At 41.3% G+C, this 13,414-nt stretch overlaps 1 protein-coding gene across 1 annotated transcript; it reads right to left on the bottom strand.

Moving 5' to 3' along the window:
- Positions 1-70: 70 nt before the first annotated feature.
- On the bottom strand, positions 71-7,139 carry LOC111597984 (protein phyllopod). The gene is made up of 2 exons (XM_023312961.2): positions 6,687-7,139; positions 71-1,418 (listed from the first exon to the last, which is right to left on the bottom strand). Exons 1-2 carry the CDS (start codon positions 6,891-6,893, stop codon positions 429-431), a joined length of 1,197 nt encoding a protein of 398 aa, XP_023168729.2. The 5' UTR covers positions 6,894-7,139; the 3' UTR covers positions 71-428.
- Between the last annotated feature and the right edge of the window lie 6,275 nt (positions 7,140-13,414).

The raw sequence follows: 13,414 nt of genomic DNA, 5'->3' as shown, positions 1-13,414 counted from the left end.
GAAGCTAAATTTTGAGCGCCAAATTCAAACAAAATAAGTCTTCGATTTCCTTGCTATTTTCATTGTGGTTGTGCTAGTTATTTTTTATTTATATGTTATGTTTTTGTTTTTGTAGCTATAACATGGCAAATGTGAACAAATTTAACTACGATTTCATTACTTCTTGTGATGGGTTCGCTTTGTTTCAATTAAGAATAATAATAATAATAATATATGTATGTATATGTATATATTAACTTAACATTCTTAGGTCTTCGCTAATGTATATTTATATATTGACTAACAATTACAAATTTAGTTGAGGTACCATATAAATTAAAGTTTAACTAAGACTAAATTTGATGCTCGCAAAATTTGACTAATTTTCTTTTGTTTTTGTTTTTGTTGTTGTTTTTTGTTTACTGTTTTTGGGCTTTTGGATTGGATTTTTAGATCAACGTGATGCTCAGTCCCTGCGGCAGCTGCAGCTGCTCCAGCTGCAATTCGGCTTGGTGGTTCACTTGGCTAACAGCCAGCTCCAGCTCCAACTTCAGCTCCAGCTCCTGTTCCACTTTCAGCTCCGCTGCCGTTTCCGCTTCCGCTTCGCCCTTTGATTGGTAGCTTAATCGTCGCTTTGCTGTGATTGGCTGCATGGAGGGCAGCACCTCGCCTATGGCCCCATCGAACTCCAGCAGTATCTCATCTTCATCCAGCTGACGTGTCCAGCGTGGACGCCGCTTGGCTGGGCTCATGATGCGATTTAGTGGAGCCGTTGATCTCTGCTCCTGCTCCTGCTCCTGCTCCTGCGTCTGCTCGTTGCTTAGCGTGGTGCCGAGCCGTCGAAACATGGCCACAACTTTGCCATCGACGCGTGGCTTGGGCAATCTTTGGTAGGTGGGCGACTTGACTAGCCTCTGCTCCAGCTGCTGCTGCTGCTGCTGCCTGCTCAGCTGGCGCTGCAGCTGCGCTACCTTGGCCAGGCTACGTTTATGCAGCGTGCGCCACTTGCAGGACTCGCACGAGCTGCGCAAGGATCGCCGTCTAGGCTGCTTGCTCGTTCGTCTGCATCGACGTCTGCCCAAAGCGGGCTGCCGTCTCCTCACTGATCTGTCTCTCTCGATGTTTTTTAGGGCGGGCAGGCGACTCGATGGCTGTGGCTGTGGGTGTGGGTGTAGCTGCGGCTCAGGTTGAGGCTGTCTCTGTGGCTGTGGCTGCGGGCGCACCTGAGCCACAGGCCGCAGCTTGACGGGCTGCCCCTTCGACAGCGGCAGCTGCTGTTGCACGATTCCCGCGCTGCTGCTGTTGTTGCCCATGTGGCCGGAGGGGCTCTGACTGCGGCTCTGGCTCTCAGCGTCGTTGCTATTGAGCGCCTGCAGCGAGTGCCAGTTGATTAGCCAATTGTTGCAACTGAAGCACAGGAATTTATCCTCATTCAAGGGCTGCAGCAGAGGAAGAGAGAGAGAGAGAGAGAGAGAGAGAGAGAGAATCGTTAGTTTAATATTTTTTAGTTATAATTATAATTAGTTAGAGAATTAGATAATAAGACTTGATGATCGAGATGTAAAACTAGGGGAGAGAGAGAGACAGGGTGGGTGGGAGATACAGGAAGAGAGAGAGAGAGAGAAACAGGGTCATGAAAGGAGAAATGGGTAGATAGGTAGAGAGAGAGTTACAGAGAGAGACAGAGAGAGGCATCCAGAGACAGTGCGAGTGAGTAAATTATAGTAGGAAAAAAGATATGTAAGGAAAGTTAGAGAAAGAGAGAGAAAGAGTTAGATATCAAGAGACAGATTAAGCAGGAGAGACTTAGAGATAGAGAGGGACTGTGAAGGAAAGCTTATGAGCTTTTTCCTTCTAGAGAAAGTGAGATAACAAGTTAGTTAGAGACAGAGACAGAGACAGAGGTATATACGTATAAGCATATATTTCCTAGTTACGACAGGGCATCAGCTAGTCAGGCTAGTCTCGAAATTCGAAAAAAAAAAAACATAATTTAATTGCTTAGAGCTGCCTTAAAATTAGATAGCAAAGCAAGGACTGGATACGCTCGAGCCGAGCAGGCTGCCGTGTCGCAGTCCTGCCCAAGGAATTACAGCTGAAGCATGACCACAGAAGGCCCAAAATATGCCGTTCAAATTGAGCTACGCCCGAAGAGCGCAGCAACCACTGACCACTGACCACTAATGAGTCTCGAAGAGTATTCAAAGCCCGGAGTCAAAGGTGCAAAAAATGACATAAAACTTGAGTTGAGGCTGAGACCGTGGCATATTAATTACCAATGAGAGCAGGAGCAGGAGCAGGAGGAGGAGGAGGCATTGTATCAATAATAATTCGTGCACCTGCCAACCGAAAATTGCGCCCAGCAGCAGCAGCAGCTGGCACGAAGAAACGAATAACCAGATCAGGCTAGGGGCCATGGCGGGGTTAGCTGACCAACTCCAAGTCGCAGTGCCCAGTTGAGGCTCAGGTGCAGCGCGGCAAACTCGTTTGGCCACGCGCCGCGCCGCGCCTTATCGAGCGCAGCCAAAGGAGACTCGACGAAATATCAAAATAAAAGGGAAACACAAATAATAACAACAAGCCAAACATGACAAAAGGCACGCGGCAGCTAGCGACAGCTGCTTAGGATTAGAGATAGACAGAGACAGAGAGAGGGAGAGAGGGAGAGGGGTAGAGGGCGAGGAAGAGGGAGTCAGGCAGGATCACAAAAGGAACCCAAATCGAAGCTAAGGGCCAGACCATGTGTAAACGGTAAATGCAAATTGCAGGCCAGGTGCAATTCAGACAGAGCCACACGCAAAGCTGATAAACAGACAGAGACAGAGACAGAGCGAGGGAGAGGCAGAGTGAGCGAGGTAGAGGCAGGCAGGCAAGACAGACAGATGAATGAGTAAAGTTTCTGCTGCTGCTGCTGCTGCTTTGCCCGTGTGTGTGTGTGTGTGTGTTGTTTATGGCGGGGGTGTCACATAGGGGGTGCACTCTGAAGGGCAGGTGGTGCCTAGTTGCGCAAATAGCGAACGCTACGTTCGTTAACTCTTGCATAGGGTGAACTATGACAAACGAATGGAAAAATTTCAATAAAAATTACGTTTGAATATTTTCCGTTACTTTTTTATGCCCTAATTAACCAAGAGTTCCAAAGGGGATGCCAAATTTAGTGGCGTTTGCTAGAGCTTTTAATTAGCTAAATGAAAATAACTTTTTATTGCTTATGAATTTATATGTATTGCGAGAGTTTTTTATTTTTATTTATTATTATTTTTTTTTATTATTTATTTTTATTATTATTTATTTTTTTATTATGTTCTCAATTGCATTCATCTTTTATCCTGCATCTATGCTATTGCATCTTTCAGCTTTTATTTTTTATCTTTCATATTTGATCTAATATCTTTGTTACTTTTAGTTTTATCTATTTTTTATATATATCTATGTTTTATATATTTTATCTTTCATTTTTCATTTTTCATTTTTCATATTTTTTCCTTCATTTTTTATCTTTTATCTTTCATTTTTTTATCCTTTTTCCTTCATTTTTATCCTTTATCTTTCATCTTCCATCTTTTTTCTTTAATTTTTTATCCTTTATCTTTCATCTTCCATCTTTTTTCTTTAATTTTTTTATCTTTTATCTTTCATCTTTCGTTTTTCATCCTTTTTCCTTAATTTTTTATTCATTATCTTTCGTCTACCATCTTTCACCTTCCACCTCTCATCCAGCATCTTTCTTCAATCATAGTTGATCTCTGATCTTTCATTCTCACCTTTCATCTTCTCTTTTCTCTTTCATCTCTCACTCTTTATTACACAATTCTTAAGCTCATTATGCTTCCGCCTCTATCTGAGTATCTGTTACACAATCCTTGCTGCCAGCCCATAGATCACATCCCAGATCCCATTCTAGTTACATCCATCTTAAGTGCCCACCTTCATGTCTGCTTGGCTAGCCCCTATCACATTTCTCTATTATGACAAACTAATTCAATTGTCATCAATCCAATTAACTTAGTTTGGCAGTGAAACCGGAGAAGAAGAAGAAGAAGAAGAAGCAGAAGTGAAGAAGTCCTTCAATTTCTGAGTTTCCCAAATTTTCCAATTTTCTATAGAATTTTCGTGGTTCTAAGGTTTCTCACGCAAGGTTCAGGCATGGGTAGCTAAAGGAACTCGAGGGATCTCTGAAATGTTGAGCACTTCAGGCTGCTTAGAACTAAGGATTTGTTGAGATCCCTAAACATAGTTGCGAATAGAGCTGAAGATCAATGTTCAATCAGAGTCTTTAGCTCTTTATTTGGACTCTCTTATCTCTAAGTTATCTAGATAACTGCGATCCTTTTGATAGATAAGCCTAGGCAGCTGCTCCACTGATTGCGCAGTTGAAAGAAAAAAAGGTAAACGAAACGAAAATCTTGAACTAGACACAGAAATGTGAGCAGACAAAGGCTCGATATGCGAAAAGGAGCGAGATCAAGAGTTGTTAAGGGCACGTAAATGCGGGTTACGCCATAGAGTGTGCGTGTGTGTGTGTGTGTGTGTGTGCTGCAAATACAGCTGCTCTGGCAAGCAGCTGTAAAAAAGAAGGTAGAAAATAAAGGCGTAGACAGAGGCGGTGGCAGCGGCGGTGGCAGCGGCAGTGGCTGCTGCCCGCAGAAATTGGATCAATCATAAATGAAGTTGAGATATTCACGAAATGTCGTAGTCGTCGGCAGCTGGCCGCAGCAGGTTCGGGGCACACACAGGTAGTCGTGCCACCACGCCTGTAATCCAATATGCAACGCACTTTGTGGCTGTCAAACAGGAAAGACAAAAGCAGCAGCAGCAGCAGCAGCAGCAGCAGCAGCAGCAGCAGCGGCAGCAGCAGCGGCATTTTTCGTTCCCATGGCACATTCAAATTAGAATTATTATGGAAAGGACATGTGCACAGGACATGCAGCGTATCGACCGAAGTGCCACACATGCAAAGTGTCCAATTACAGAAAAAGGGAAATGCACCAGCTGCTATCCAGTTACCCAAGTTCCCAAGTTCCCACTAGCCCAACTCGGCCCAGTTTGCCCACAAATACCGCACACCGGATACGGATACAAGCGACAGTTAGCACAGTTATCGCTCCACACTTTGCTCTGTTCCCTTGGCTTTCTTAGTCACTTGCTGCGTTGGACTAAATTATTTAGTGCCTTTTCGCTCGATTAGCCGTGGCTAGCTGAGCCCAAGTGCTTTGCCCCTGGCCTAGTTCTTGCACTCCACTTTACTGTAGTGCTGAAGGCCTCGCCTTTGCTCATCCTTCTCCTCTTTTTTCTATAAATTTCTATATTTATCTGTCTGCCGTCTGTCTGTCTATCTATCTATCTATCTATCTATCTATCTATCTTTCTATCTATCTACCTATCTATCTATCTATCTATCTATCTATCTATCTATCTATCTATCTATCTTTCTATCTATCTATCTATCTATCCATCTATCCATCCATCTATCTATCTACATCTATACTCCTCGTTCTATATATTTACTACTATTTTTATGTCCAGATCTATATCTCCTATACTCCCCTGATGATATGTCTATATCTATATCTACAATGTCATTTAACTAGCTATGCTTCTCTGTCCATATAACTATCTCCTTCATTTATCTAACTATTTATTCACCTTCCTCTTCTAGTCTTCTACTTTCCTTAGTGCTTAAGGCTAATCTTTTGCTAGTTTCTTATCTTATATCTATCTTTCTCACTATATATATACATATCGATATTATAGCTATATATCTTGGTTATCTATCTTTATTTTCTATACTCTTTTCCCGACATATCTTCAGTCTTTACTCTGCTTAAGATCTCTTCTCTCTATATAATTGCCTTGTTTACTTCAGCTTCTGCCAATCATTTCTAGTCAAGCACAGCTATCTATCTATCTGTCTATATCTATCATATGTATGTTTCATAAATCTATATCTTATATATATATATATATATATATATATATATATATATATTTATATATGAATCTACTAGTTACAACTCTAGTTTCCTTAGCTTCTCATACACTTTCTCTCTCTCTCTCTCTCTCTCTCTCTCTCTCTCTCTCTCTCTCTCTCTCTCGCTCTCTCTCTCTCTCTCTCTCTGACTTCCTTAAGCTTTACCTTCTCATTTCTGTTAGACTCTTCAGCGCAAATGTCTTAAGTAACTCAGCTTCAACTCTGACTCTCTCTCCCTCTCCCTCACTCTCTTTGGCTCTACAACTACTTCAATTGCAAATTCCTTGAGCTTCCATTAGTTTTTCTCACCTTAAAAATACCGTTACTTTGCTGTTTTATAATTCCTTTTGAGCTGCCTACTTCACTCATTCGCTCTCACCCTCTCTTACCCTACACACAACTCCCTTCTGGCTGTTGCGAATGTTGAACTTCCTTCTCCCTACCCCACCCCCTCCCTCCCGCTCTCACTCACTTGGTTAGAAATGTTTTGCTAACCTTTTGCGACTTTCAAGTGCACACGCTTGGATGCTGCAGCCACCTGGCGGTGGGCCAGACACTAAAGGCCGTGTTCCCTGTAGCTCTCACACAGCTTTTCATCCCCTTTTACAGCACAGTCAACACACACACACACACACACGCGCGCAGACAGAGAGAAGGACATGCACATGAGTCATTTGGTTCGCTTATCGATTTTTGTTTTTGGCTGAATTTCCTTGAATATTTGTTTGTTGCTTACCTGAAACTTGAATTTGGCTTGGATTAATTGCACGATGTTTGGTCCGGAGCGCGGCTCATAGATGTTGATGGTCTGATTGGTTTGACAGCCGCAGATGAGGCAGGTGCGTTTCAGGTACTCCGAGGCGGCGGCAGCGGCATCTGCCGACGAGGAAGCAGCAGCAGCGGCCAATGCAGCCGCTGGCTCCGCTTCATTATTCGCAGACATAGTTGAAGATTTCTAGAGATTCTTCTGCTCCTGCTGCTCCCTTCTCTCTTCTTTTGCTCTTTTCTTTTCTCACGAAAACTTATAATTTGTGTGTCGCTACTGACGTCACACGCTGGGCGCTACGTCTTTGCTTGCCACGGGGTGGCAACTAAAAAAACATTCAACACAACGACAACGACGACAGCGACAACGAGCACAACAACAACAACAACGAGAGCTTCACGCGTTGCACGTCCTTCGCGTTGCACGCACAATTTTCGAATGAGTCGAACGATTTCACGAGTTTCAACTCGGCCACGCCAAGCCGAAGAGCGACGCGTCGACTGCGACTGCGACTGCGACAGCGACAGCAGCAGCGCCGCTCGTTGGGCTGTTTGGGTAGTTCCATCTGCTCTCCTTTAGCGTTGTTGTTGTTCGTCCCTTTCCCTGCCTGCCTAACTGCCTCACTGCCGGCTGCCTGCCTGACACTCCTTTTACCTTTGCTGCCTGCTGTTCGCTTTTGTTGTCGCACACTGAGAGAAATAGTTGAGCGTCAAGAAGTGTGCACACAAATATAAATCTATATTATATATGATAAATATTTTAAATTTTTTTATTAACTTAGTTCAAATACAAGCTTAACGAAGTCAAAAATTTTAAGAAATTTGAATTATAGAAAAATTAAATTAAATTAGCGCTATTAATTATTATTCATACACTCTTATTTTTTACATTTTACATATTTTTTTTTTTTAACTTAGACATAGGACATTTATTAATTCATTTAATTTAATTTTTTAATACATTTTTATTTCATTTTTCTTTCTAGTTTTTATATATATATATATTTCTAGAGAATTAAAGAGGATAGAAATTTGGAAAGATTCAAGTTTTTAATTATAATTTAATATTTTTTTTACTACTTTTTCTATATTTTTATAAAAAAAAAATATAGAAAATTCAATTAATCAATTAAATTCATTAATTAATTTGCATTATTATTTTCTATCTACTTTTCATATATAATTTTTGTTTGCTTTTTATTAAGAGTTGTAAAAAGGCATAAATTTTGTGAAATTAAAGTTCTTTAAAGTAATTAATTATTACTCATTCATTTTTAATATTAAATATAAGATTGAGAGTTTTAAATTAATTTTATTTATTTATATTTTAATAATAAATAAATTTGTATATTCAATATAAGAAGCTTGAATGAGTTTTAAAATTAATATTAATTATATATATATTTTTGGGAGGAATTTATAAATAGCATAATTCATAAATTTTTTATGTTAAATATAAGAAGATTGGAAAAGTTTTGAAATTAATATTATTTATATATAATAAATATATATATATTTTTTTTTGGCGAGGTTTGGTATTTTGAAATAGAATTAATAATTTTTTATGTAGTTTATTTTCCTAAAGAAAGTTATTTGTTTGCAATAATAAAAATTAAATCTATTTCTAAATAAATCTTAAGCTGTCTATGTAGCTAAAGTATATGTTGAATATAGTTGTATAAATAAATATACATAAATATATATATTATAAAAATGATTAATGTGTTTCCTTCTCTTAGCCGAAGCGCTTTGTTGCCTGTTGCTGTTCAATAAATACACAAAATAATAATATGCAAATTGTAAACATTAAAACTTGACCTATCTACAAGCTGAAGACACCTTTTCGTATTAATGAAGCGCAGTCAAATTTAGTGGCAGCTGCTGCTCTCAACAAAGAAGATGAGCGACAAACTCCAAATTTAATGTGGCTTCCTTTTGCCAACAGCAGCAGCAGCAGCAGGAGTTGCTCGTCCTGCTCATCAATATGTTGTCTTTTTTTTTGTGTGGCTCAACAACTTGTGGCATGTGTGTGTGTGTGGTTGTTGTTGCAGCAACAGGCGGCACACACACAGAGAGTTGCACTTTAATGTGTGAGGATTTAGCTCTCAGCAGCTGCTGCTGCACGAAAAGGTGCATTATATATTTTTTGTTTTTTTTTTTTTATTTTGCTTTTTTGTTTTTGGGAACTCAATCATATGTTCTCTTATATGTGGCTCGTTTGGCCCCCATCTTTGGCCATGTTGCAGCTTGCAACCGGATTTTTAAACGCTGCGACAGATGTTTTCTTTTCTTACATATTTCTCTGCTCTCCTCACGCTCCTCGCCTGTTCTCTTTTCGTTTTTGGCTCCTTTGCGAGTGGGTTAAGATGCTGCATGCCGCTACATTTTACTACGCGTCTCGTACGCCATAGTAAACAAAGAAGTTGAATGAATTGATCAATGGGTAGCAAGGCGCAGCGACAAAGGCTTCCGCATGGGCCACAAAAGGGTTCGGGCAGCGCTCTTGGGCTTCGTTGCCAAGCGGATACTCGAGGCAAACAGAGATTCGTTGGTGGTTGCTTGGCCAGGAAGTAGGAAGTCCTGGTTTGTAATTGATATGGCAAAAATTAAGCAGAAATTAAAAGTTTTCTATAAGTCTTTGGCAACCTTTTATATAAAAAAGTACTTTGGACTAGCTAATTGCCATGCGCTAAAATATTACTTCAATTTACTGAAGTCAATGTCTTCGTTTCTCTCCCTAACATCTATTTCTATACTGCTTTTAGCTACTAAATTCTATTGCTCTCTCTTTCTTTATCTGTCTATCTCTCTCTCTCTCTAACTATCTATCAGTACATATCATTCCCAGCATTTATCTGTCGGACTCAATCTCTCTGTTCCTGTCTCTCCCTCTCCCTTTGTTATTTTCTCTCATTATCTCTCATCATCTCATTATCTCACTATCTCTTGCTATGTCTATCTATCTTTCTCTCTCTATCTCTCGTTTATCTTATGTCTAAATTCAGCATCAAATTTTCAAATTCGATTTTAACCACAGCATACTTTTAGGCAGTCACAAGCAGTAAAATTGCATAGCAAGCAGTGAATCGTTTGCCTAACAAGCAGTACAGTCAGCACTAACTACTTTGCACTGCTTACAGCGCGCGTATTTTTAAGCAGCTGAAAAAATATTGTAGCAAAGCAACTTTAAATGAAATACCTTAAGAATTCTTAAAAACAATTATACAAATTAAATATAAAAACTTTTGTCACTTTTAGAAATAGTTCTTAGATCAACGCAGAAATTGCCAATTTTTAAGTCGATTTAAGCCCGAAGTTTCCACAGCTTTTTAGTTTCTCAAGGATATAATTTCCTAAACTTTCATATTTCTTTAAAAAAAATGATGCTTTCTTAGAAATGAGCATACATTAGGATTTTCAAGAATTGAGTCTAGTTATTTCTACAATCTAGCTTAAAGATGTTCTCAACAGAAAAGTGGAAACAATTTATTTCATATGTTTTCTACATGCTTTAGCTTCTCTTTTTTTACAGCTCATCTATCCAGGCATGAAATGAAATACGTAAATAAAGAAAGTAATAGCAATGTGATATAGATATTTGGTTTGTTCTTAAGAATAAGAAGCAAACTTCCAAGTATAAATATTTTGATAGTTTAGCCCTTACTCAAAGTCGAAAATCTTATGGCTTAACCAAATTGTGCAATGGCAAATTTGAAAGCATTTCAAAAATGTGATTTAAGGGTGAAACTCAAGTGAAGTACATCAGAAGGAATTGCAAGCGTAACCCAAGGCGCAGCTCTTGAGATTGAGTGGAAACTGATGAATAAGGATTTAGATACCCGCTGTTGCTGCTCCTGTTCCGGCTGCTGCTCCTGTTTTCTAATGCTTGGCAATGCCTTCTCGTTCTCACGCACTGCTGAAGGCAACTCCCGCTGCTGAGAAAGCAACAGCAGCACCTTGGCTTTGGTTGAGCAAACGTGGAACGAGGAACGAGCAACTGCTCTGAGGACCCCCCATACGCACGTGCGAAACTCGAGGGGCATGAAAATAATTGACTTGACTGTTTGTTAACAGGCGGCGGCAAGCTCCTACGGCGCGCAAGTCACAGCATGCGACATATACGAAATTGCGAGAAAAAAAGCCAGTGGGCACCCACAGGGCCGCCACCGATTGGTGCGATTCCCGATTCTCTAGGGGATGGAAAAAATGTTTGTTGCAACCCTCGAGGGGTTAGGCCGGCTGCCTTCTAATATTTGTGTTGGCCGGCAACTTTTACGGCCTTTGGGTGGCTCTCACTCACACTCACACTCTCACACACTCATACTCTCACTCTGACTCTGCCTCTCCCGCTCTCACACTCGCTCTCTGGGTGCGCGCTCTCTCGCTCGCTGCTGCGTCGTTTGCCATTTTGTTTAAGAGTTCTCTTTTGTTCTTTTCTCTTCGCTGTGCGCTTGGCTTTGCCTGTTTTGGCATGTCGGCAGGACTTTGGGCCAACTGCCAAGCTTCAGTCAGTTGCGAACGCTGCAGGCGCAAGGATAACACACGGCTCACAGTAGTTAAGGAATCTGAACCAAAACAAATTTGTTCGAGTGAAACACGTGTTTGGCGCGCTTTTTGCCAGTGCAACGCGCGTTCCCAGTTATTAATAGACATTAACAGTTAAACGTTGATTGGTATATTTGTACTGCTTCTTATACAGTACATTGCGACTGCTTCGCCATGTCGAGGCGCAAACAGGCCAAGCCGCGCGCCTGCCTTAAACGTAAGTTGGACACAGTCAGCGGCAGTTCCCCAGTGACAAAATTTATAGCTGTGTGTGTGTGTATGTGTGCTTGATTGATTTGGGGCAGGGCCCAAAGCCGAAATGTGACAAGTGCAAAGGGAGCAGGAGCAGGAGCTGGAGCCGGAGCTGGTGCAGGTTGACGGTAATCGAAGGGGCTACGATGAGCAGCAGCTGAAGACCCATGGGTAACGGTACACCTAACTGTCAGACAACTAAAGAGTGTGTGTGTGTGTATTGTGGGAAGAGGGGGGTGGGGTTGGGAGGTGTATGTAAGCCCCAAAAAAATGGTAGTCTGCACTCGTGTTGCAGCTGCAGCCAAGGCAACCAAAGTGCCGTTAATTTTTAATACAATTTCAAATTGTGTCAGTGTAAATAACAGCAAACTCACACAAACATAGACACACATACAGACACACACATCCATATACAACAACAATGATAACAAATAAAATTGACAATAAATCCAATGCACATGTGAGGCGGTAACTGGCAAACCGGCTCGAAGCCCCCAAAGACAGCGCCGCACACAAATTTACACACACACACACACTCGTGAACAGTAATACACATGCACATGCATGAACAGTAACACACACACACATGCACTTGCACACAGCGTAGCGGGCATAAAATTTCCCCAACGTATACAACGAAAAAAAAAAATTTGTAGCGAACTTTGGCTTTGCTCTTTTTTGCGCTCTCTATCTCTCTCTCGTGCTCGCTCGCTCTCTGTGTAAAAAGCACAAAACACAGAAAACCCATTGCCATGTATTTCTCGGGGGAGTCGGCAACGGCTCTGGCCAATCCCAGGGGATTGACATTGGCGCAGCCAGCCGGCAGCCGCCAGGCAACAGACAACAGACAACAGCAACAACAACAGCAAAGCCAACATGGGAATCTCTAGGGAATTTTCATTCGCTGACACACACACGCACGCACACACACACACACACACATCCATATGTATTAGTGCGTGCTTATTGACAAACAACAACAACAACATCAACGCGAGCTTCAAAATTTTAGCTTTGATTTTGGGGCGCTCGAACTATGGCACTCACCTTTTTCCACCTAACAAAAATGTGCAGCGAAAATCTTTAAAAGCAACACCTGGAGAATAGACGCGGCTTAAAATTGCGACAGTTTTTGGCTGGCATAAGTTGCCCGCCCGTTTTCGTCGTCCTCGTCAACGTGTGAAGGAGTGAGCGAGCGAGCTAGCGACCGAGGCATCTCCCCAGTGTATTGGCAAAATATTTGCTATGACATTGCAAAGAGCAACAGCAACAGCAACAGCAGCAGCAGCCGTAGTAGTAGCAGCACCATAGGCTATATGTATATGCCTGGCTAAAGCTTTATATAGCCAGCTTTCATATATACCTACACACAGACTCACACATGTATATTGGCTGCGTCTAACGGTAACTAGTTGGGTAAATAGATTTGTTGTGGGCGTTTGGGATCGCAGCTATGCTGTGTGTTGTCTCGCAAGTGCCCAGGGGGTCGCATTTCTGGCAGCAACATTTTGTCAAGCAAAAACTCAAGGGAAATTCCTATGCTTGCACTTTAAACCAGCTTCATTTCTCAATAAAGCATTAAATGGCTTATCGATATAGTTAAAGTCATAGTCAATGCTGATGTCACCCTACAATGTGATCGCAAGTATTGCGCTGTGCTTACGTGTGTATGTGTAACCTAACGTAATACAAGTAAATGCAATTAGTTTGGTTAACAGTGGGAATGAAAAATTCCCATAAGGGATTAGCGACAGGCGATAGGGAAATTTGTTCGCTTTCACGATTAATGCAAAGCAATTGGTCATTTTCGAAGGAATATGTGATCGATGTTTCTATTGCTGGCCTTGTCTTACATATGATAAATAGCATGGGTACTGGCTGTTAATAGGGACATTCTTCCAG

This window comes from Drosophila hydei, unplaced genomic scaffold (assembly GCF_003285905.1).
Source record: "Drosophila hydei strain 15085-1641.00,03,60 unplaced genomic scaffold, DhydRS2 tig00008130-arrow-arrow-pilon, whole genome shotgun sequence".
Taxonomy (NCBI): domain Eukaryota; kingdom Metazoa; phylum Arthropoda; class Insecta; order Diptera; family Drosophilidae; genus Drosophila; species Drosophila hydei.
This window is presented reverse-complemented; position numbering and strand designations above follow the sequence as displayed.